This window comes from Pyrus communis, chromosome 16, assembly GCF_041283825.1.
Source record: "Pyrus communis isolate YQ-2024b chromosome 16, ASM4128382v1, whole genome shotgun sequence".
Lineage (NCBI taxonomy): Eukaryota > Viridiplantae > Streptophyta > Magnoliopsida > Rosales > Rosaceae > Pyrus > Pyrus communis.
The window spans coordinates 5,873,482-5,896,654 of NC_142580.1; the positions used below are offsets into that span (position 1 = coordinate 5,873,482).

Here is a 23,173-nt window from a genome sequence, read left to right on the forward strand (position 1 = left end):
TAGTACTGTGCATGCAAAAATAAATAAATCTATCAAATTCCTATTAAAAACAATGGTTACGGAGGATCATGGTGTAACAATTTTATAGTACTGACTGGTAATTAAGAAGAAGCCATTGAAGTTTTATGGAGAAAAGGGGATAGAGCCATAAAAATAGAGAAGGAATCCCTCTGAGACTGCCGTGCAATGTGCCTCGTACAGAGTCTGGTAGTATGGAGTGAAATCGATATATATTCTTGGACTCCTAAGATGGCAGATGATGACATGGATTGGCTGCATGCACTGTGCAGGGTTTTGGCACTCTCCCAAAGATGTGAAATTGGTAAAAGTAATCGGCGGGGGCTGGGACTGGGACGTCGATGATTGGAACCCAGTGGACGTTGAGCTTTAATTCTTGAAGCTTTGGAACTTTCTATAATTTCTTTGCTCAGTGGGGGACCTGACGGTTCAGTGATGTGTGGATGGTCCTCCACTCCCAATTGAACCTTTGAGTATTTGATGCTTTGAAGGCTGAGAACCGTGAACTGAAAGTATTGAACGGATAAAAAGTTCAAAGGAGAAGAATATTCCCAAAAAGATTTTTTTTTTTTTTTAAATATCCACGTACGAAGGAAATTTATTGATATGATATTACCAAAAAGATTTTTTCGTCATTCTTTTTATTTATTTCTAGAAGTCATGCGTTTTTGTTAGGGTTGGTAGTTTTATGCTAGTTTTGTACTGCCAAGTCTAGAAAGGTTGCCTCCTCCTAATTAGATATCTCTTCCACCAACCTATATAATGAATTATCCTTGATTAATGGTTTGCCAAATGGTTGATTAGATATTGAGAAGTTGATGTACAAATTGACCAAGCTTCGAAGGCTCACGTTGGAACAGATAAACACATGATTGGATGCAATTGATTATATGTTATATTTTACCCCAAACTAGAGAGCATGTGAGAAATCAACAAGACTAGTTTTTGTTACATGAGTAGTGGTAAATAATTGCATAATAATCATTAGAAATAAGTTAATCTATGTGATGTTTCGGTATGCATTGTAAGTTCAAAAGAAAAGAAGCTTATCTATCTTGTGAGATCTAGGCCCTACATAATATAACGGTTCCGTCGATGCCTACAAAACATTAGTTTTAGCAATGCTCTTATGCTAGTATTATCTTCAATACAATGTAAAAGCGTTGGGAATATATGTAAGTTGAGGTCGACGAGGAATCTAGTTTCGTAAAGGAAACTACTACATTCAAACTTTGAAGTTGGAAGAAGAGTAGAGAAAGTGTAAGATGACAATAGCATAAAGGGTCCAAAACCGTCCACAATCTAGGAAGCTCTCTACATGATTGGATTCCCGACATTTTTTACACAAGAGACCGACCTAATTGTCCAGTATTCAATATGCTTGGCATCTCCTTGTATCATGTGAATGCACGTAAAAGTACGTTGTGTTGGATCACTTAGTATTACCGTTTAAGAATATTTTTTTTAACTATTAATTTAAGAGGAAAATTAGACTCTCATAGACAGCGAGTAAGATGCTAGAACTTTTAGTTCACTTGTTGTATGGCTTGGCCAAAAATTCTCTACCTTAAATGAAAAGATATCCTGACGTTTAGGACAGAACAAAAGGAAGGGAAATTATGGAATAATTGAAGCCGATGGGCTGGCGCTGCCAGTAGTTTTGAGGCCCAACTAAAGCCTAGGACAGAAATAATGGGCTTTCCTCTTGGGGTTGGTACGGATTTATGGTGTACAAGTTTAATTTGCCCCTCGACCCAGTTATCGTTTGTTTACATGAGCGCTTGTGTGGGCAGGCTCGGCCCCGACAGATTTATGGGCATAGATGAGAGAGCCTAGAATTTTGGTGTAAGATCCATGAGGAAAAATAGTTATATATCAATATATGGGTACTTAATGTATCTGGTTCGGTTTTTGAATGGCAAAATTGAGAACCGAATCGGTTCAAGTTAAATTGAACTCATTATGATGGTCACTAGAGATGGGAAATCAACCCGTTAGATAGTTTATGGATAACTATTAAGACCCGTTGCGTTTGATTTCAACATAATATGTTGGTGAGATTGGTAGTGGTGATGATGGTGCAATGGTGAAATTAACTAAATGGTCTTAATGGTTAACCATTAACAATCCAATGAGTTGTTTTGCCATGCCACCCCTACCTTAGCGCAGCTTTAGCAGGAGCTTGTGCTCGAGGGACAGGTTGCGGAACAGGGCCAGAGAGCCTGAGTGGGGAGGTCCAGCGTGTGCTGGCGATGGAGCCTAAGCGGCCCCGAGGGAAAGGCCCGGCAAGAGTTGCCAGCCCGAGAGCCCGAGGTGGAGGTGATGCACGCTGACGTCAGGGTGAAGATGCATGGATTTTCTGGTCTGGGAGGAGCCTGGAGTCTCGGTTCTGGTCGTCAGACATCATCTCATAGAGGGTTTGGGACTGGGTCGGTCGAGTCAAAGACTGATTTGACTCGGCGAGTTACGGCGGCGGCGGTTGGGGAGAAGGAGGGGAGGATAGGGGCTTGGGGGGCGAGGAGGTGCGGGAATAGAGCTTGGAGAGGGATCTTGACGGCGAGAGAAAAAGAGGTAGGGGAGTTGGGTTTGCGTTGGAATTTAGAGAGGCTACGAGCCTACGTCGTTGGGTCAGAGTTTTGAGGACGACCGACGATGAATGTGCTTCTTCTGCAAATAGGGGAGGGGATTACAGAGAGAGAAAAAGAGAGCTCTAAGAGAAACTCGGGTTAAAAGATATGGTTTTTTTTTACAGGAAACAGAGGAATGAGAGCTCTGAGAGCTCGGGGGAATTAAGTGAATGGGAAAGAAAACCCAGAAGTGGGATTTTTGTGGGGATGCAAGGATTGAAAGAAAGTAAAATATTTTATGGGAAAATGAAAAAAGTAAAATATTTTGTATTATTTTATAAATAAATAATATTTTATTACCTATTGCCAAGGTTATTGAAGTGTAACGGTGGAGATGCAAAAGGCGATTACTGTTCATTAAGGGCAATTACTGTTCACTAGGTGGATAGTATATTGTATTGCCTAGGGGGCCTTTCCCACGATGGAACTGCTCTTAGGGTTTGAGACTATTATGTTTTAAAAGCCATAGTTTGTGCCTAGGAGATTGTATTGGACAATTTACTATATCCAATGTACGTTAAACGAAGAACTTGAGACAAACTTTCAAATTTTGTCCAAGCTGAAGGTAAAAGAAAAGATGAATTAGTTCATGAGAGAAACTTTATCTCTTCAAATCTTATTAAAATGGCTGAAACCTAGTGGCCACACATGTGCCTCCTTTTAGCTTCAACTTGAACAAAATTTCAAAGTTGACATTCATTTATTCGCTCATCATATATGAAATCTAATGAATTATCCAATTCAATCATTCTAAAACAAACGTGGCCATGGTGTATATTAGCAGCTTTGAGTTAGGAAATATAGTATATCAATAACTACTTATGTGAATAGTAACTCAACCCTTCCTAGTAAGTATACAAAATTGTGTAGCTAATCAAGTTCCCCACCACTTTGTCTCGTTACGTTATCTAGAGGAGAGCAAATTATACATGTCACTATTTTATTGAAACCAAAAGTTATGATATCGATGAACTCGTTTTATATAAATCACTCTCTGGAAGAAAAATCATCATTATGTTAGATATGGTGCTTGGTATATTCTCTGTTTTGGCCAGTAGAATATATGAATGAAAGGTGGGAAGTCTCTCTAGAACTACCACCACCACGCGTATCAACCGAACCAAAGGAAGCAGCCAAATCCACTCCCACCTCCCTTTCTTTTCTTTCCACCAAGAAAATTTAAAAAAGAAAATAATTATTATATCCAATTCAAAAAAATGCACACTGCTCAGTTGCATACTGTTCCTCTCCCTCACCAAATTCCATGGATGCCAAGAATCCACCTGAATAATTCCCTCTGGATTCTCCACCCTTTCTCTTCCTCCTTCTCCTCCTCCTTCTCGCCCTCTCAGCCGCCACCACCTCTCTTCACCTAAGACATGACTCCTTCCTACTGCTTATCTTCTGCAAGAACCACCCCCACACCAAAAGCATTCCTCCACAATTCCCACCTCTACCTCCCAAAGCACGGCTCCATTTTCCTCCCAACAGAACCCCACTTTCCCAAGAAAGTCACAAACTTTCTCAGCTCCCAAACACCATTAACCAAGTCTTTTCTCCCCACTTTGAGGCTCAACGCGTCCAAACTCACACACCCCTTTGCCAGTTTATCCTCTTTCGCCGATGCCGAAGGTGAAAACGATGAACAAAACCAAGATGTCAAAGCCGAACAACATCACGAAATAGCAGAAACAGGGGAACAAACCAAGTCGCCAGGAATGGCCCAGGCCTTCCACATATCTTCCAGCACCGCCTCCGCCATTTCCATCTGCATAGCGTTTACGGCTCTGAGCCTTCCGTTTTTCATGAAGTCTCTGGGGCAAGGCCTGGCCGTTAAGACCAAGATGCTGTCTTATGCTACTCTGCTTTTCGCGTTTTACATGGCGTGGAACATCGGAGCCAACGACGTGGCCAATGCCATGGGGACTTCGGTGGGCTCGGGAGCGCTGCCGCTGCGGCAGGCGGTGCTGACGGCGGGGGTTTTGGAATTCTCAGGGGCGTTTCTGATGGGGACTTACGTGACGAGCACGATGCAAAAGGGGATCCTTGTTGCTAATGTGTTTCAGGGGAAGGATCCTCTGCTTTTTGCTGGGTTGCTTGCTTCTCTTGCTGCTGCTGGTACTTGGTTGCAGGTGTACTTCTCTTCTTCCTATGTTTTCATTTTATAGACTAATTCTATATATCCTAATTGATTGCGTGATATTTTATTGGAATTTCAATTCAGCGTCCAAAAGTGCATGGTAGTGCAAATTAAGGCTAATGCCTCTAAATGACAGTTCGTGTTGCCTAAAGTTTCAATTTAGTTTGAACCTCGCTATACTTTTAATTCGTGTCAATTTACCCCCGACGTTAGTTTTGAATTACTGAAATGTATAAGTTTACGATTCTTCTGAATTTGTTTGTCACAACTCGATTATCAAAATTTCAAATAATTATTAATTCACTTAGTAAAAACATTTTGTGGACGTATATGCCCCAAAAATTTACTCACATGCATTGCATCATTGCATGTGAAGAAACTCGATATTTGAAATAAAATAAATAGAACCACATAGTCGACTGATCTGTATGTGCTATTGTAACAAAATTGATACTTAAGGGGTCATTGACGTAAAAATTTAGAGGGCTCAAAACTAAATTGAAAGTTCAGAGAGCAAAGTGAAACGGGGTCTACAACTTAAGGGAGTTGCTAGCATGACACGCCTGATCTTGATATTCCCCAAACACCAAGGTAGGCACGTGATGGCCGACATCCGAAGATGACGAAGCCATATTAGGATGCATGAGAAATAATAAATATAAACAATACTTATAAATTTAAATACAATGCTTATGCAATTGAGGAACGTATTCAGAGCATACAACTAATCTGAGACACTAAAACAGGAATAATATAAAATTGAATGAACAAAGGGATGGGTGCTACACCGAGAGGACTTGAAGATGCCAATCCGGAAGTGCCTTAATGCCGGGATTGTACGCCTCGATTCTAAGTCCTGAGGAGGCGCAAAACAAAACATGAGTGGACCAATTTGATATATAGTAATACTAAAACAATTATTCAACAACGTACTAACCCCCAAAGCTTATGAAAACTCAATAGTATAATATGTAATAGGTTTTCCGAAAACCCTAGCATGCCATAAAACCTTCGTAAAACATATATTATATATAGTGTGCTAAGTAGTGTGTATATAGAACACTTCTTTATTCATCCGAAGGTTCTACATCACGCGCCCTTAGACAGATCATTTGCCCGTAGGCACTACATATCCTGGCCGAAGCCAATATAAGTATCTTCTGCCTGTAGGCACTACATCTCCCGATCGAAGCCAACATAAATATCTCTCGGCTGAAGCCACCAACCTACGCCCTGCCGAAGCCAATATAAATATCAATCGCTCGTAGGCTCCTACAGCACCCCCGAAGGCATATAAGTATCAATCACCCGTAGGCTCCTACAGAGCCCACCCTAAGGCATATATAAGTATCACTCGCCCGTAGGCAGGATCGTTCGAATAACCATAAGTACATAAGTGTATATATATATATATATATATATATATATAAGTATCAATCGCCCGTAGGCTCCTACAGCGCCCACCCGAAGGCATATATAAGTATCACTCGCCCGTAGGCAGGATCGTTCGAATAACCATTAAGTAAGTACATAAGTATATATATATATATATATATATATATATATCTATCTTAATCGGAGTTCAGTAGCTAAAACGTCATGTCGTAAAACTTATTCATTGTATATAGTCATCAATCATATATACTACGAAGAACGTGAAAATTGATAAAGTATGGTATTCCAGAATATTCTCAGAAAGCATGATATCTCATAAATTGTAAATCTATTTTACTCATAAAACATAACCATTAAATCATGTTTTTCATGCATGCATTTCTAGTAGCAAAATCATGCATTTTAGAAGGGGTCCACTCACCTTACATCGTAAGCGAAAAGCCGTGCAAACAAGGGTGGACAGAAATGCCATAAACAATTGCACCTAAGCACATAAAGGGTCCAATTAATAAAACTCTATCATAACAATTGAATTTGGGAAAATGGACATCGGAATTGGGATCAAGACGTCGAAATTAGCCTAGAAGGGTCCCGAACAAAACCCGAAAAAGTCAATTGGTCAACGTTGACCAAAGTCAATAGGTCCGACCGGGGTCATCTTTCGAGTTGGGTCAACGCAAGTTTAGGTCGGGTCAACAGTTAGTGGGTTGGCCTAGTTCAGTTGGGTCAAATGGGTTGGGTTGGGTTAGGTTGGATCCGGTTAGGGTTTAGGACTTGGGTTAGGGTTAGGTTTAGGTGGGTTGAGCCGAGTTAGGTTAGTGGGTTAGGGCCTAGGCTAATGGGCTGTCACGCCCAAAGGTTTGGATTTCTGGGTTCTAATTTAAATGGGTTGGGCTTGGATTTGGGCTGGTTACTCGGCCCAAGGGTTTAGGCTGGTTCAATAGGTTGGCCTAGCAACTGCGTTGGGTGTCTAATTGGGTTGTGGGCGTAACCGCCCAATTGTTTCGCGGGCTGCCGGAACCACGAAGGAGATGGCCGGAGAAGTCGCCGGGAATTCTCGAGCTCCGATGGAGCTCGAAACAAAACCATTTTTAGTGTATAAACTATCAAAATGAAGCTAAGGAGAAGGAGAATGAAGATTTACCAACATAAGGGCAAGCCGTGGTCGGAAAGCGGCTGGAAAACCTCTGCAACTCGCGGCCTAGTCATCGGGAAATTGGGAAATGCTTCCCCGGAGCTATCTCTGCGTTCAAACGTTCCAAGTTTCTCAAAAACAGCCTAATCTAACCTATGACAACAACTAAAGAGGTCTAGGGTGCTTACCTTGGTCGGGAAAACAGAGAACTCGCCGGGAGTTCATCGGGGAAAACCCAAAATAGTGAACTCCGCCACTGCCGAAGCTCCACAATCTGGGCCAGGGGTCGAGACGACGGTTCATATTTTGGTGGTGTTTCTGTCGCCATTGTTGCAGGTGTGGGTGAGTCATAGAGAGGAGAAGGAGAACTTGCAGAGGGGGAGAGAGTTCCAAGAGTGAGAGGCACGAGAGAGGTGAGGGAGAGAGAGCAACCGGGCCAGGGGGACACAAAACAAAAGGTGGGCCCCTCCTAGTCACACCTAGTAAGACCCAAAAACATTATTTTAAACAAATATCCCATAACCAAAATGAAATTACAACATTGCCTTTTTGCTTCGTAAAATCCGAGGACGGGTTGTTACATAGCATGTTGGTGTCTTCATTGTTTTCAAAATTCCACCTTATGGTTTCCCAACTTATACTTATGGGATAAAATTACTAAAATTCCCATGTAACAAAAGGGGAGATAGTAAGAAGAAGCTTTTGCGGACTTGGTACAAATCTTATTGCCTCTTGGGAGACATGAAATTCAAATAATTAGTATTCATAAGTTTTTAAGTTTATATGAAATGATTTATTATTCGTTTCATAAGTTTTATATGCTACATTGCCATGTTCTTTCTGCCATCCATGAGTAATTGTTTTCTGCTAGTCAGGTTGCATCATATTATGGCTGGCCGGTCTCGACAACGCACTGTATAGTTGGATCCATGGTCGGATTCGGGCTTGTCTATGGCGGTCCAGATGCTGTCTTCTGGAGTTCGTTGGCAAGGGTGACTTCGTCGTGGGTGATCTCTCCGTTCATGGGAGCCCTGGTGTCCTTTCTTGTGTACAAATGCATTCGTAGGGTATGTTCTACTTCCTTGGAGATGCAACTGTCAAATGATCCTCAGCCTTTTATCATATACGGGTATGCCGTTGGCTTATGAATTCTGATACCATATCAGAAATTGAGCTCACCAATATTTGTTGCACTTGTAACCTTTAATCCATCTTATTGTAGCCCGACTCTGTGCAGGACGTCTTGTTTTATGAAGGACACAATGCAATGAGAAATCGTCACTTCTACTCAGTTTTCTTCAACTTTGATCTCGTCTATTGACGTGATTGATTGTTTTAGGGCTTAGAATCGTCACTTGGAGCTTATAACCTGGTTTTATGTTCGAATTTGGATACACTTCTTAGTTCTTACTGCTTACCACCCTTCTTCTTCTCTATTCCGTTCAGTATGTGTACAGCGCTCCAAATCCGGGGCAAGCCGCAGCTGCAGCAGCACCAATTGCTGTACTAGTCGGCGTAACTGGAATCTCATTCGCAGTCTTTCCTCTCGGGAAAAGCTTGCCTTTGGCTCTGGCCAAGGCTCTAGCCTGTGGAGTTGCAGGTGCAGTCCTCGTGTACAGAATTATCCACAGGCAGCTAGGTCATCTCCTCGTCAAGGCCATGTCATCGGAAGCAAAGCAAATGGAGGGTACCATCCAGCAAAAAAATATCGGATTTCTCACTGATATTGCAGGTCCAACCGGCACACAGTTGGAAATAGTATATGGGGTTTTCGGATACATGCAAGTCCTCTCAGCATGCTTCATGTCATTTGCTCACGGCGGGAATGATGTCTCCAACGCAATAGGTCCTTTGGCTGGTGCATTATCTATTCTTCATGGCCGCGCTAGTGGAGCGGACATTGTTATTCCAACTGATGTTCTAGCATGGGGAGGGTTCGGAGTTGTAGCAGGTATCACAATGTGGGGGTATAGGGTGATAGCAACCATTAGGAAGAAGATTACTGAACTGACACCCACTAGAGGATTTGCGGCTGAGTTTGCAGGAGCCTCGGTGGTTCTGTTTGCGTCAAAGCTGGGACAGCCCATCTCCGCCACACATACTCTGGTGGGTGCAGTCATGGGGGTGGGATTTGCAAGGGGGCTCAATAGTGTTAGAGCAGAAACTGTGAGGGAAATTGTGACTTCTTGGGTTGTGACAATTCCTGCTGGTGCTTTCTTTTCGGTTTTATACACATGGATCTTTACCAAGCTTTTATCTTAAATTTTGTGAGACTACATTTGAAGATTGAAGTGATGAAACCTGATGTAAGTTATTAATTAAGAAAACCATCACTTTTTTTCTGAATTTGATTTACTTATGATCCTGCTTGTTCTCAAAGCCTTTTTCTTCTCAATTTTCCTTCATCGGGCATTTCTTTGGAGAACTGTTAAATTCATTTATGTTTTTTGTGGCAGAATCCACCTATACAAAAGCTTTATGACAAAAGTGATCTTCTATTTCCAGGGAAAAATCAGTATTTCGGCAAATCTGACATTGGAAAGTTGTTCAAAGAAACTGCTATAATTATCGTACACGAGTGATCTGATCTAGAAGATAGAATATATTGCAGGAAAAACGGTACATTACTTATTACGGTGTATAAATTTTTCAATACATCTCTCTCAGAATTTTCATGGAACTGACGACATACTTGCAGTAGCAATACAACCTAGTACCAGAATCCGAACACCAGGTTAACAGCATACAGAAAATCACGGAGAAAGCTCTTGCACAGAAGTGAGACTTGGCTCCCAATTTATTCCTCTACATGAGCTTGTTCTCGGGAGTGGGGGAACGAAAGGCTTCTTTCCGATGAAATTTTTTCTCCGTTTGCATTTTGACCATCTTTCCTTGGAGCCATAATATTCTTTAGCGGAGCAAACAGAATCATCTGTGTCGGAACCTCCTGAATCCACGGTGATCTTCTCATCCGGAGCCTCCTCTTTGCGTTCAGCAGCTTCTTTGGCCATCAATTTCTTTTGGTGTTTTTTTCTTAATTTTGCGTGCTGTCGTAGATGGTATCATATAATACTTCTGACCAACCAACAGACTCTCCTCTGGCCTTAAAAGGGCCTCCTGCGGATTTTTGAACACTTCTGGGCGGGCGACACACATACCAGGATACTTTTCCATCAACTGAGATACAGAAACTACATTCTGGTACAGCTCCTCTCGACCGCCTGCATGAACTATCCTCACAAATACATCCTTCGAGCGCCATCTCAAGTCTAATGATATGGAAGCAGCATCTACTTCCTTTACTTCCGATCTGTCATCCACGAAAGGTCCTGTCAACTGCTTGTTTCGTTTAGATCCACTATCAGGATTCCAGGCTAGGCCTAACAACTGGATGCAGCGCTTCAGCATAGCCCTTCAGCATACTCCATTAGTGGGAAGTGTGAGCATTCTATTGCCTTGATATTATCGAACGTTGACCACACCGCATAGTTCCTGGTTTTTCGTGGCCGGCTTTCCTTCATATAGTATTCTCTTCCACAGGAAGCTGTTATGAAACCAAAGCTCTCATAGTTGCAAACATCAGGAAGGAACAATTTCGTTGTCACTGTCGGATGTGAAAACCAAGCGGATGCTAATGAATATAATAAACCACCAATTAGGACTCAAATTTTGTTTACTAGTTTGAACTCGTGCCGACATATCCTTGTGCTTGTATCATATTCCCATAGGCCTGAAGAAGCCTGCCTTCCCAACTTCTTCAGTCTTCCGCTGATCCAGTTGTTATGGAGAACCAAACAACCCCACTTCGCACAGGCAGCTCTCACGTTTTTCCTCTGCCACAGGTCCAGATATGCGCCATTTGGGAAGGGATCTCTGTCCAAGAAATGGACAGTCACATTTGTTTCAGGTTCCAAGCATTTATTGTCACCCACACGATTGGAACCCCCTTCTCCACATAGCGTGTCGTAGAAGCGGCTGCTCAGATAGACCCGAAGTTGGTGCATGTGCCACCACCTTCTTCATAGCATTGATTGTCGAACTACCAGGACGGGCAAAGTAAAAGCCAGAGTTCAAGCGCCTAGGTACGTTAATTGGTCCTGCACACCGAAAAGTACCACAGAGAGGTTTTTAAGGCGATAGATAAATTGTCGTACTGATGGAGATATCACCGAAAAGTTATCAAGTAATATTCCAAACACCAGATAAATTTCATCAATTTTCTTTTTCTCCTCCACTCTATGTTTGTACCAAGTGTTTGTCTACCATTAGAAAAGAAGAGTGATCATGTACACAGGATATCCTCAAGAAAAGCACCTGTCGTGTTGAATTCATCAGATTGAACGACAACAATAGCAGGGCAAAGAGAGTTGAGCAATGGCAGCGGATTTCCAAACCAATATACATCCACATCGCTAAGAAGCAGGTTGTAACCCAGCGTCGGTATCTTCAAAACCATTCGGGACATCACTTTGGTCACCTTCCGAAAACATTTTGTTCCAAAGTGGCAATCGCTGCTGATCTCGCTCGGAGCTAATGGATCCCTGAAAACAGGTAGGCCCTACCAGTAATACAAAACAGACAATCAAAACGACGAGTGCATTTGATTTGGAGATCAATCTACAATACAGACTAGCATCACGATGTTTGAGTTTCCATTTACCGAAACTTCACACACTGTAAATATCGAAACTTCCTGCAAGACAGCAAACTCGTATATTTTCTTGTCAAGGGCACAAATGATAAAATTTGTGATTTGCAATTGGCGCAATCTGCACACCCAGCTCATTAGCATGTCCTTGTAACTATATCCCGCAGCAGCAAGCACAATTTGTGTTATTTTTGTGTGCATTTAACGGTACAAGTGTCTCCAAGAAGAAAGGAAAGTGGTTTTGAACGCCTTGGTGGAACCATCAGAGAGCAATTAGATAACCGGCCTAGTGATTTGACACCGTCAACCAAACCCAAAGTTTTCACCTTCCACCAGGAATGCAGTATCCTTCCTTTTTGTAATCTCCCTGCACCTTGGTATTCCATTGGACAAACAACGTTTTCCCTAGTTCCCTTCACAGGGAGTCCACGGCCATCTCTGAACAAAAATCTCCTGCAAGTCAAGGAAGAGAGCACAATATCAATGGAGGTGTCCTGAATGGCTGGCTGATCAATGGAGAGTATAGTAATCCTCGGAGTGTCCGAACCGCCGGCAGCTCGCTGACCAAGCTGGGGCCTCTTGATCTGATGTTTGAGGGAAGGAAAGCATTGGGTGGCATACACTATACAGGGAGAGGGTAACTAGCGCCAACCCAGTTGGCCAAATTGTACCATATACTCCATACTCCCACCTTAAATGCCTGCAAAACCCAGTTAGCCAAATTGTACCTACATGATCTGATCTCTAATTTAATTGATTTTCTTTCAACGTTTCTGATCCTTTAGTAGTCTTTGAACGACGAACTAATTTTCTTCTGGAAAAAAAATGGATTACACATCATCTGGGTAGAACAATAAAAAGACATCATATTTCTGATCCTTTAGACACGAACCAAGGGGGGGAAATCAGCGATGTTGATATGAACAAACACTGTAGGAACATTAGAGCAACAAAGAGAAATTATGTTGGGTCACAAGACTCTGCAACTATAAATCGTGATGCCACAAAACTGGATTATTATAATTCCTACAAAACCACCATCAGCTCATACTCCACCAGCCAGCTTCAAACCGTCGAGCATGCGGTGCCATACTGCCATTATCCTCGGGACTTAATTGAACCATCCGACAATGTGCACCGATTTCATATTTGGATCAACACTCAACTGCAGTATCTGCATACAGTGCACTGGCTTTGCTGCGAAACTCAGTTCCAGCTCTTATCTGACATTCAGACTAGTAATGAACATTACTCTGGCTCTCTATTGCTATAGGATCCTTCCTCCAATCATCTCTGCCGCCGCACAGGTGATCTGGATCTTGACCTCCTTCCCCTGTATGTTAATTAGTATAGTTAAAACAGACCATAGAGCGATTAGAGTTGTAGAAGCAGATGCCTGGCAATATCACCTGAGTAGTTGCTTATTGATAGCTGTATATGTCTGAAAAACAATACACAACAACGATTTCATGGCAACATACCTGCTCGTCTCAAGAGAAGAATAAGGAGAATGCCTGTGTTGAGAATGCTTGCTATGTGGAGACCGCGAAACTTGTCTAGAAATGAAAACATCCATGATACTTATTTGGTGAATTAAACATGCATGGTTCAGAAGAGAAATGCTCAGTCTTTTGCAGAGTCATACTTGATAAGAAGTGACCCATTAGAACATATTTTTCGGCTTCTGATGACTATGTAAAGAACATATATGAGCAAGTCATAATTCTCAAAAGGGTTAAGAAAACAAAAGGTTTAAGCTTTTCTCTGCACATTACTACATGTCAACTTAAACTAGACATAAACCAAGTTCCAAATGGTAAAACCGACAAAGAAAACATACAGTGAGATCCCAGGATAAACCCCACCCCCGCCCCCCCCCCCCCCCCCCCCCCCCCACCAAAAACCCCCAATCACGATTATGTTTTTGTTGCAGCATTGCATACAAGGTTACCAGGATCCAGATGATTGATCTCTATTCATATAGGCAATACACCAATAATGAAACCATGTATACCTTTTCACTCTTCATCCCGAATTTTAGTTTTTATTTCTGACCTTGTGAATCAATTCAAAATAAAGAGCTAAACATATTATACCTGACATTTCGTAACCTCAAAATGTTAAGGCAGTAAAATCATTCACAAAAGGAAAGAGAAAGCTGAAAGATTTACAAATTCTAATACAAAAAAAGGGAAAAGACAAATGCAATGTAATTGAGAAAAGAATATACACTGATTTACTGCAAAGTATAAAACATGAACCATCACAAAAAAGTTCCAATCTCGCACAAGTCACATTGGAGCCACAAAAAAAAACCTCAGATAAACAGACTTAAAATCAGTTCATTTTGTATCTTTTACCTTTTGCATTAACCTGCTAATGACATTACCTTTAGTTTATTTTGATTTCTCTGTATAAAACTTTGATATAAGAGGACAACAGTCCAAAACATATTATCAATTTTGATTTACCGGAGCTTTGTAAAACTCATTGGGATGAACCTTATAACGCAGCAGAGATGAAAAAATGAAGAAAAAAAATTACTGATAAATGGTACCTTCTTCTAGACTTGACGGGTGATGGTGATAAGTTACGTCTCCTTGAATGGCGCTTCCTGCCATATTATATTATATGAATCACAGTGTAATATAAGTTGAACTGAAAAAGATATAGTCGGATGACCACAATGAAGAACCTTTTAGAATCATCAGAAGCTTCATCGCTTGAATCATCCTTGCTGTTTCTTCCTCTACTGCCAACAGAAGAGGAGCGCCTTCCCTTGTGCCTGCTTGAGTCAGTAGAATGTTTATGTCTTGATCTATCACCCTCCTTTTCCTTTGTCCGTCCTCTTTTCCTGTCCTTATCTTCTTTAGCACTAGCCCTATGGAGTCGCTCTGTTTCTCTTCTGTCCTCCTTGGCATCAGCAAGGGAAGACCTTTTTCTTGACTCAGATTCCTTAACACTTTGCTCTTTCACCTTTTCTTTTGAGCCATTCCGATCATCTGTCCTTTCCTTTCTCAGATAATGTCTCTTACGATTCTCATCACCCTTCTCATCTGTCCTAACCTTACCACTTTCTATCTCCTTATTGATATCTTTTACAGAACTCTTTTTATTCTCATCTTGATCATGCTTATCAGGTTTCGTCGTGGACTCCATAACTTGTGGGTCATCTTTTGATGTGTTTTTCACCTTGACAGTTTCTTTAGGTAGTTCAGGTTTGAATATCCCTACAGTATCCTTCAACCTAGAGGCAGTAGTTCCATCTGGCAAAATTCTATCACCATTACTATCATCATTCTTGTTTCTATTATTAGACTCAAGTGAACTGGTTTTGCCCCGTCCACTCTCCAAAATTGTCTGATTTTTACTATGCTCTTGAAGCTCTACAGAAGGACGGTCATTTACAGTGGCATCATGCCTATCATTTGAAGGCCTTCTGACAGTTGACTGCTGAAGCTTAGCATCTTTCCCAGAATTTGGCACACCAGAACTCTGAATATCACTATCTCCATCTTCATCATCTGTAGCATAATTTGCAAGACCCAATACATCACCAGGTAAAGTAGAACTAGATTTTACATCTCCAGTCTCATATTCCTTAGACTTGGCCGCAATTAGAACTTTTGCAGAAGCCTTGGGAGTTGTAACTGCTGGCGGAGATGGCAATACCTTATGGTTTGAAATGAGTGTCCTCTGTTCCACTGTACCAAATGACACAATTGATTAAATTCTTTCCTTCTTTGTTATTTACAAAGAAAGAGTGCTAGACTAAACAAACAACATGAAAATATATAAGCACAAATCTAAGGAGCAATTATGGTACAATTACCTTCAACTGTTAAATCATCTTCAGTAAGAACTTTTGTAGCAATTTCATCAAACAGCTCATCAGTAACCTGTATAGAAACATAGAAGTTAAAGATACAGTATAATGGAGTTAAATAAGGCAATCCACACTCCTGAACACTACAACCTTCAAGAAAACTTCAGTTAGGATACGCTTTATTTCTTGGTTAATTGCTGCAGTCCTAGCAGCTTCCACTTGATCCTACAAAACAAAAAGATATGGCCTGTCGATCCCCCAATGAAAATGAAATGCATGAAATACCTATTATTATGAGGTGAATATATGGACAAAGAAAAAAAATGCAATTTTATAGAAAGTGCAGTTCACTAGAGGTGATACAGATGCAAAATGAATCATCTTCAGGTGACATAACAAAACCTCATCATCCTCTTCTTCTGTTGGTCTAGAAGAATCGATGCTCTTGCTGTCTGCTTGATCACCTTTCCCAAAAGATCTATCAAAACCTTCATCCTCAAAAGATTGAGTTTCCTCCTTAGGATGGTCCATAGAAGAACTTGTGATGACTGCTTTCTTAATTTCGTCTCTAAGCCAACTAGGCACTGGAGCCTGGCAGAAATTTCAGTAGAACAGATTTAATAACAATCATGTAAGTCACCATCAAGTATATAAACATATGTTAACAATGGCATAGTTTACCTTTTTGGGGCGCTCAGTAACTGTAGAAACTCCATACGCATCACCAGGGAAGGCTGCAGTAGGGTGAACTGTGGTTCCTGCAGTGAGAGCAAAGGGCATTGCAGCAGATGGGAAACTTCCAAACGAATGTGGAGAATGGCCAGGAACAGGAGATGGTATTGCATTGGAGGGATCATGCTGCAGAATTAAACAAATGTCGGCAGACATTCATACAAAGGACTTAGAACTAAAGATAGACACATGACACCAGAATTAACACCTGTAGTCCTGATGGAACTGGAACGTTATGTGGATAACCTACACCAGGTGCAACAGAACTAGGCCAGGTATTCACGGAGGGTGCTGTGGTCGCTGGGTCAACGCCTCTTATAGTTCCATGTGAATCATGATAAGTATAGCTGGACTGCACGTGCGGACCATGATCAGAGGTAAACCCAGGTGCAAATTCTAAAGGCTGGTCAGCAAGATTGGTTGTTGGATCAGCAGACTGACTGCCATAGGCAAAAGGAAAGGGCTGTGATGGCTGCATGTGATGTTGTCCTTCTTGAGCTGCAGTCCCTTCATTGCCTGCCATTCAAGTAAATAGTCAAACAGCAAATCAAAAGGCTTTTCAGGGGAAATATCCTTGGAACAAATAAGGGTACAAATTCACTACTAGGAATTGGATCATTCCGGTCATACAAGCAAAGTTCATCTCTTTTGCATGAATTCCTACATGGACCATAAAAATCCGATGTAAATGTGAGAACAGAGATGTAACCAAACTCTAAATATTCCATTTCAACTACAAGTATTAGAGTTGGATACTTATTCTCTTTCTAATCTCAGCTTAGCCATATTATTTCCAAAAACCCATTTATATTTCCACGAATCCAACTCGGAGCATCTGTACAGGGAAGATGGAGTTCTTGACAATTAATATTGCTCTTTTTAATGGAGATGATCACCACTCAATCAAATGGAAAATGTATTTTTTGTGTGCATGGTACGACTCTTTCAACTTAAAAAAAGAAGATAATTTAATTGGCAGAGTAACAAAATCAGCATATCTGATTGGGTATGAGTCAATTACTCTAAACTCCTTTGAACTTTGCACCAATTGCTTGCTGAGGTGTCTCTTGCAATTAAAAGAAATTTAATTTACAACTATTCCCAAAAATCTAGGTTGTTAGGATGTTTGCAAACAAATATTTTACACTCCCTGACTAATGTGGGTCTCACCCCACTTCTTGCTTAACCAACATGTGAAATTCGTAAATTTTTAAGGCTTCCATGGTTCACCCATAACAAGCTTTATTATATTCTACCAATTCGTAGTCATAATAAATATTGGAGAGGTAGTACTATGTCTGGCAAGGGAGTTTGGAATAATATACTCTCATTCTCATTGATATAATTATTATTTTAAAAAATCCAGATGGAGGCCTACATCTGCAGAAAGACTGTCAAGTTTATGCATTTCATTGCATTACATCTATAACCAATAGCAAAAAATGGTATTAGGATTGTGAAAAACAAACTGAGCATCCATTCGAAATAGATAACTAATAAATGAGAACAGCTATCTCAAACAAAACAAAAAATTGAGAAGAAGGAGAGCCACTTAACCAGTTATTATCAACCACCTACTTATATCAAGATTAATTTGGTTGAAATAATCACAGCCGAAAGAAGCAATGTCCAATTAAGATTATCAAGATACTTTAATGATCAGTATGGAAGGTCCTATATTTGGTATAATTGAAAAAAATCCAGAATGTCGAACTAAGGAGTAAAATTGAGTTCCATAACAGCAGTTTTGGAACACAAGCTTCACATGCAAAGCCAATACCATTTGAATTATTACCTGTCACAGAAGAATAACTATAAGGTACCTCCTGCTGATGGACAGATGGACTTGTAGATAAGATTCCTTGACGGTGAAACAGAGCATTTGAGTCCCCAGCTGGCGTTCCATCTCTAACAGCATGATGAAGATAAGGAGATAGTTCAGAGCCGATTGATGAAGTCTCCTGGGAATGAATTCCCGGTGGGTAGTGTGTTGGAGAACCTGAAACTGGAACCTGTTGATAGCTAGATGCAGAAAATGACTGATGGTGACTACCAGAATAGTGCTGGTCACCGTTGTGGGGATACTGTTCCTGATAATGACTCTTTTCTTCTAATCCCCCCGCCGGTGGAAACTGCACCTGTTGATGTTGAGTCTCCACTGCCGTTCTAGCATCTGCCCAAGCCTTAGCCTTCGCTTCCCAATCTTGATTATTTGGGGCTACCATTACATAAAACAATCAAATTTAATTCATTGCCATTAACCCGCAAAAAGCAGAAGATCCCATTCCTAGCAGCATTTTACCTTTACACTAGATCAAATAAGCAATTGGATAGTTCAACAAATTGGACCTCGAGTTTGTTTTACTTCACAAAGGAACTAATTTCACCGAACAGATAAAGTGGACAACAAAGATATAACGGGGAACATGGTGTTTTACTGCATATGAATTCAACAAATAAAGTTGTGGTTTACATGAAATGTGATGCGGAGAGAACTCACCTGCGTAGTTCGGCCAACTCGGAGGTGCAGCTCCCCACTCCTGCAAAGGTTTATGCTTTGCGTTAGAACATCAGCATTACAACTTTGACCCCAAATACAGATACAGTGATTGTTTTAATCAAAAGAAGAACAAGTCTCAATGTTAACCCTCACATCAAGATTCAAGGATAAACAACGAGTTCAATGCACCCAAAAATCAATTTATCAACACCAGGTGCACATGCATACATATACATATATATATATATATAGACAGAGAGACAGAGAGAAAGAGTTTAGGGAATGCCTGGCCGTGCTGATAAGAATGAGGTGGAGGAGGGCGAGGCGGAGGGGGAGGCAGGTGAGGGCGAGATTGATGAGGAGGGGGAGGGGGAGGGGGAGGGGGAGGAGGGAAGTGGGCGTGATTTGGGGGTTGCGCAGGATAAGGGTGAGGGGGCGGAGGATAAGAACCCGGGGGAGGGAGATGTTCAGCGTACGGTGGTGGTGGTGGTGGTGGAGCCGGTGGGTACTGGTACTGGTTGGGGTACCAGTCTGGCCTTGGTTGCTGCTGCTGCTGCTGGTGGTAGTGATAGGGATCCGACGTGACCCGTGGTTGCGGCGGCGGGGGCGGTCTCAGGTACCGCTGCTGCGCTTGGTACGAATCCATGGCGATTTCCTTTTGGATTTTTGGCCTTCTTTTTCCTGTTTTTTATTTATTTTTTTCGTTTTTTGCTTTTTTTGGTTATTTGTAGCGAGGGTTTGCACAAGTGTTGTGTAATTGAATGGAAGACGAAGGAGGAAGAGAGAGGGCCCTCTGATTTCGTTTCTATGTTTCCACCCCCGCGGGGCCGCGGGGTTTCTATAACTTGGGCCTTTGGGCCGCGGGGGTTTATTTTTTGCGGTTCTGATTTTTCACACTATTTTTACTTTCTTATATTCTTTTTATTTTTTATGATTAAACAAGATTAAAGAATATTTAAAAGCATTTACTATTAAGATCATGTGTTCAAGTCCTCCAATATCGGTTCCATCATAGATTCACAACAGGAGAAAAATAAATAAAATAAAAAATAAAAAATTTACAAAGAAAGTGAGTTAGTCACAAAATTGTGGTAGGATTAAGCAATTAAACCAAGAGCCAAACAAGCTAATTAAATCATAATCAATCACTCAAAAAAATTTCTATAATTGTGTTTGTTCGTTTTACATAACTACAACGGTGAGTATATACACAAATTCTATAAAAACTTTGGTGGTCAATATAAAATATTGACGTGGTTTAATCATAATCGTTCAAATAGGATGAGATGAAATAAGAGAGAGATTAGCAGGTACAAAAGATACTAAGCCTCCTGGTTTGGTGGGTACCTACGTCAAGCACCCGAACTTCAATAATTTGATTAAACGGTTAAAAATTAAAAGAAGTGTGTACAAAGTTAAAAAAAGTGTGAGTAGCACCATCCATCTGAAGAAATAAAAAAAAAATTAATTAATTAATTAAAGGCAAAACTTTTTGGGGGCATATCTGAAATTACCGCAAAAAAAAAATATTGACGCGTGCACGCGTACTCGTAAAACGACGGCGTAAGTAACGTGTTTTCCCGAGACAAGTCGAGGCTGCTACAGTTGCCACACGTCTCTCGTCTGTGACGCGCCACGTTCACATGCTTTCCAAGACTATTGCCCTAGCCAAACTCAGAATCTATGATCCAGAGCGCCCAGATTATTAACGTAATTACGTATCAAATTAAGGGTATTTCCGTCTATATAAATCAACGACCCAAATCTCTCTCCCACTGTCTTTTCAGCGGGAACCCCGTATCTTACTTTTCTCTCCTCTTCTCTGACTCTTTCCGGAACACGATGGCCGTGGTTATCGGAAACCTAGCTCTGCTACTAGACGTCACGTCGCCTAGGACCACGGTTCCTGACCGGAAGACCCGTCCGGTGGCGCTCGACGCCCTTTTGAACATGAGCCTGACCTTGCCGAAGCGAGACCCGCATAGTCACGCACACAACGGGTTTATCGCGGTCAAGGGATTTGACTCGGACGGGGAGACTCGGAGCCAGCGAGTCGTGGCTCGGGGAAAAGCGAATTCGAAAGTAAACGGCGTGAACTACGACAGGGACGAGGAAGGGAACGGGAATGGGTACGGGGACGGGGACGGGGACGATCAGGAGCCCTTGGATTGGGAGAAGGAAATGCGGAAGAGGTTGAAGGAGATCGAGGAGAGGAGGGAGTTGGAGAAGAAGGCGGAGGAGATACAGAGCCGCATGGAGGAGGATTTCGAAGACGGCGGCAGGGAAGAGACGGAGCAGGAGAAGCGGATGAGAGTGAGGAAAGAGCTCGAAAAGGTCAGTCTTTTGAGCCAATTTACTGTTTGGTTCCTCGGAAAACAGAGTAAAAGTTTTCGATTTTGCGTTGACAAGTGATTTGCGCACACCCTTTCTCACTTGCACACCCTGTTTATTTTTCGCCTTTAGATTGAATAAAAAGGAGGCACATAAACTTATGTATCAAATTGAAGCTTGATTCTTGAAAAGTTTATTGCTTTAGGCGTGTAATATGTTTGATTTCGTGGTTGGTGGTGAAATTACGGGTAGGCGCAATTGTAGTTGTGATGAGATTGATTGGTTTAATTTGTTGCTGTGGTATGAGGGCAGGTGGCTAAGGAGCAGGCGGAGCGGAGAGCCACCGCACAGTTGATGTTCGATTTGGGGCAGAAGGCTTATGGAAGGGGCATGTACGGCCGTGCCATTGAGTTTTTAGAAGGCGCCCTCACGATCATCCCTAGGCCCACGTTATTTGGTGGTGAGGTTGGTTTAATTCCCCATTGACTATGTGGAACTTCTTTGGACAATTGTGTTAATGCCAGTACATGTTTGTTCAGTTGCTAATGGAAACTTTTTGTGTTGTTTTCAGATACAAATTTGGCTTGCTATGGCCTACGAGGCTAATAACCGCCATACCGATTGCATTGAACTTTACCATCAATTGGAGAAGAAACACCCGAGCGCCAGCATCCGGCGCCAAGCAGCAGAGCTTCGGTACATTTTGCAAGCACCAAAGCTCAAGATAACACAAGAAGAGATGGTAACCATACCACTCATTGGTTCTAGTTATGACAGGTATTGGCCCTTCTCACTCAAGCATATCATGCTAATTGTAATTACCCAATGGTTAAAGTGCATGTGTTTCCTCTGACCTGCATAGAGGAATCCCTGAATCGCCTGCATTGGGCTTTCCAGTTCTCGGTCTATCAATTACAAAGCTACAACATTTGATGCCCCCCTCGTCGAGCATTAAGGTCCTTCCAACTTGTAATGGAGGTGTTTGATAATCTTGAATTTAGTTAACATTTGGAGTCTGTCTGAAATCAATGCTTTGAGTTGGTGTCACCCTTAATCTCTACTAGTTCTAGAGCAGCAGGGCTGCAAATGCAAATAAACATATTGAACTAAAACCGTTGGCTGTCTTTTCTTCACAATTCAGTAGCTTTGTTTTGAATAACATGGAGGTCGTTTGATAACCATATCGCTTTTAGTTTTTCACAAAAACACTTGGTTAACACCCGTTTATGTCTCAGTTTTTTCTCATTTCCTGCAATTCTTCTCAAATCTTCCCTGACTAATGCGGTTTATGATGCTTGAGCTATGCAGCTATGCTGGAACGTGGAGTGATAAATACAAAGACAAAGAACCGATTAGCAGCGGGACAGTGACCAATCAGATCCCGTCGTCTAGAGACTATTTCGGAGACTTTATGGTATGGCGACCTCCAATCGGACTGGAAAAAAACCAAGCGTTTTGGATAGGTTTGGCATTGTGGTTGGGTTTAGTTGGAGCTGCGCTCTTTATTCAAAACTGAATTATACAAATCCTTCTTGTTGTATCATTGAGGTGTTTGTCATCTTATTCATGTAATTATTGGTTGTTCTTGTAATATATGTACATTTCATGGCAAAAATGTTGAATCTCTCTACTTTCTCAAAGTTGCATTTTTCATTTCCAACTCCTTTTTGTTTGAGTAACCTGTTTTTAACAACTTAGAAAGCAAATATTACCAAATAGGTCACAATCATTGAACTATATTCCAAACAGACGACGAATCATATTCTGAAATGACAGCGAATCACTCAATGATTTTAGTGTGGCCTCTATAGAATCTAGAAG

The 23,173-nt window shown here is 41.4% G+C and overlaps 4 protein-coding genes and 2 pseudogenes across 10 annotated transcripts; 2 read left to right on the forward strand and 4 right to left on the reverse strand.

The window, feature by feature from the left end:
- Positions 1-3,878: 3,878 nt before the first annotated feature.
- On the forward strand, positions 3,879-9,941 carry LOC137730463 (inorganic phosphate transporter 2-1, chloroplastic-like). Of its 2 annotated transcripts, none has more exons than XM_088687929.1 (4): positions 3,879-4,777; positions 8,191-8,382; positions 8,762-9,621; positions 9,821-9,941. In XM_088687929.1, exons 1-3 carry the CDS (start codon positions 4,025-4,027, stop codon positions 9,575-9,577), a joined length of 1,761 nt encoding a protein of 586 aa, XP_088544055.1. In that variant the 5' UTR covers positions 3,879-4,024; the 3' UTR covers positions 9,578-9,621; positions 9,821-9,941. The 2 variants fall into 2 exon arrangements, with proteins under 2 accessions (XP_088544055.1, XP_088544054.1); XM_088687928.1 differs by having other exon boundaries at positions 9,772-9,896.
- On the reverse strand, positions 5,425-7,762 carry LOC137730704 (uncharacterized). Its single transcript, XM_068469664.2, has 4 exons — positions 7,504-7,762; positions 7,325-7,423; positions 6,602-6,664; positions 5,425-5,641 (listed from the first exon to the last, which is right to left on the reverse strand). Exons 1-4 carry the CDS (start codon positions 7,641-7,643, stop codon positions 5,635-5,637), a joined length of 309 nt encoding a protein of 102 aa, XP_068325765.1. The 5' UTR covers positions 7,644-7,762; the 3' UTR covers positions 5,425-5,634.
- On the reverse strand, positions 9,900-11,395 carry LOC148689869 (uncharacterized; annotated as a pseudogene). The gene has a single exon (XR_015957878.1). The product of XR_015957878.1 is annotated as an uncharacterized LOC148689869 (transcript).
- LOC148689870 (beta-arabinofuranosyltransferase RAY1-like) lies at positions 10,978-13,062 on the reverse strand (annotated as a pseudogene). Its single transcript, XR_015957851.1, has 4 exons — positions 13,015-13,062; positions 11,976-12,604; positions 11,630-11,873; positions 10,978-11,412 (listed from the first exon to the last, which is right to left on the reverse strand). The product of XR_015957851.1 is annotated as a beta-arabinofuranosyltransferase RAY1-like (transcript).
- LOC137730920 (uncharacterized) lies at positions 12,754-19,806 on the reverse strand. 4 transcript variants are annotated; one of them, XM_088687927.1, is made up of 12 exons: positions 19,308-19,805; positions 19,022-19,061; positions 18,317-18,739; positions 16,772-17,037; positions 16,471-16,647; positions 16,192-16,380; positions 15,940-16,014; positions 15,796-15,862; positions 14,659-15,667; positions 14,521-14,577; positions 13,445-13,519; positions 12,754-13,296 (listed from the first exon to the last, which is right to left on the reverse strand). In XM_088687927.1, exons 1-12 carry the CDS (start codon positions 19,665-19,667, stop codon positions 13,251-13,253), a joined length of 2,784 nt encoding a protein of 927 aa, XP_088544053.1. In that variant the 5' UTR covers positions 19,668-19,805; the 3' UTR covers positions 12,754-13,250. The 4 variants fall into 4 exon arrangements, with proteins under 4 accessions (XP_088544053.1, XP_068326028.2, XP_068326029.2 ...); XM_068469927.2 differs by having other exon boundaries at positions 16,730-17,037; XM_068469928.2 differs by having other exon boundaries at positions 13,230-13,519; positions 19,308-19,806.
- On the forward strand, positions 19,750-22,992 carry LOC137732101 (uncharacterized). Its single transcript, XM_068471393.2, has 4 exons — positions 19,750-21,355; positions 21,665-21,817; positions 21,924-22,129; positions 22,661-22,992. The coding sequence occupies exons 1-4, from the start codon at positions 20,705-20,707 to the stop codon at positions 22,866-22,868; spliced, it is 1,218 nt and encodes a 405-aa protein (XP_068327494.2). The 5' UTR covers positions 19,750-20,704; the 3' UTR covers positions 22,869-22,992.
- The last annotated feature ends 181 nt before the right edge of the window (positions 22,993-23,173 follow it).

Bases quoted from the DNA above. Each gene is read 5' to 3' on its own strand.
- LOC137730463 (XM_088687929.1), top strand. From the start codon at position 4,025: ATGACTCCTTCCTACTGCTTATCTTCTGCAAGAACCACCCCCACACCA. The intron at 4,778-8,190 runs GTGTACTTCTCT...TCTGCTAGTCAG, and splicing joins CTGCTGGTACTTGGTTGCAG to GTTGCATCATATTATGGCTG. The intron at 8,383-8,761 runs GTATGTTCTACT...TATTCCGTTCAG, and splicing joins TGTACAAATGCATTCGTAGG to TATGTGTACAGCGCTCCAAA.
- LOC137730704 (XM_068469664.2), bottom strand. From the start codon at position 7,643: ATGGCGACAGAAACACCACCAAAATATGAACCGTCGTCTCGACCCCTG. The intron at 7,424-7,503 runs GTAAGCACCCTA...GTTTGAACGCAG, and splicing joins TCTCTGTTTTCCCGACCAAG to AGATAGCTCCGGGGAAGCAT. The intron at 6,665-7,324 runs GTAAATCTTCAT...TTATGTGCTTAG, and splicing joins CACGGCTTGCCCTTATGTTG to GTGCAATTGTTTATGGCATT.
- LOC137730920 (XM_068469926.2), bottom strand. From the start codon at position 19,667: ATGGATTCGTACCAAGCGCAGCAGCGGTACCTGAGACCGCCCCCGCCG. The intron at 17,038-18,316 runs GTAATAATTCAA...CTTGAATGGCAG, and splicing joins TAGTTATTCTTCTGTGACAG to GCAATGAAGGGACTGCAGCT. The intron at 16,648-16,729 runs GTGTTAATTCTG...TTAATTCTGCAG, and splicing joins CAGTTCCATCAGGACTACAG to CATGATCCCTCCAATGCAAT.
- LOC137732101 (XM_068471393.2), top strand. From the start codon at position 20,705: ATGATCCAGAGCGCCCAGATTATTAACGTAATTACGTATCAAATTAAG. The intron at 21,818-21,923 runs GTTGGTTTAATT...TGTTGTTTTCAG, and splicing joins CCACGTTATTTGGTGGTGAG to ATACAAATTTGGCTTGCTAT. The intron at 22,130-22,660 runs GTATTGGCCCTT...TGAGCTATGCAG, and splicing joins ATTGGTTCTAGTTATGACAG to CTATGCTGGAACGTGGAGTG.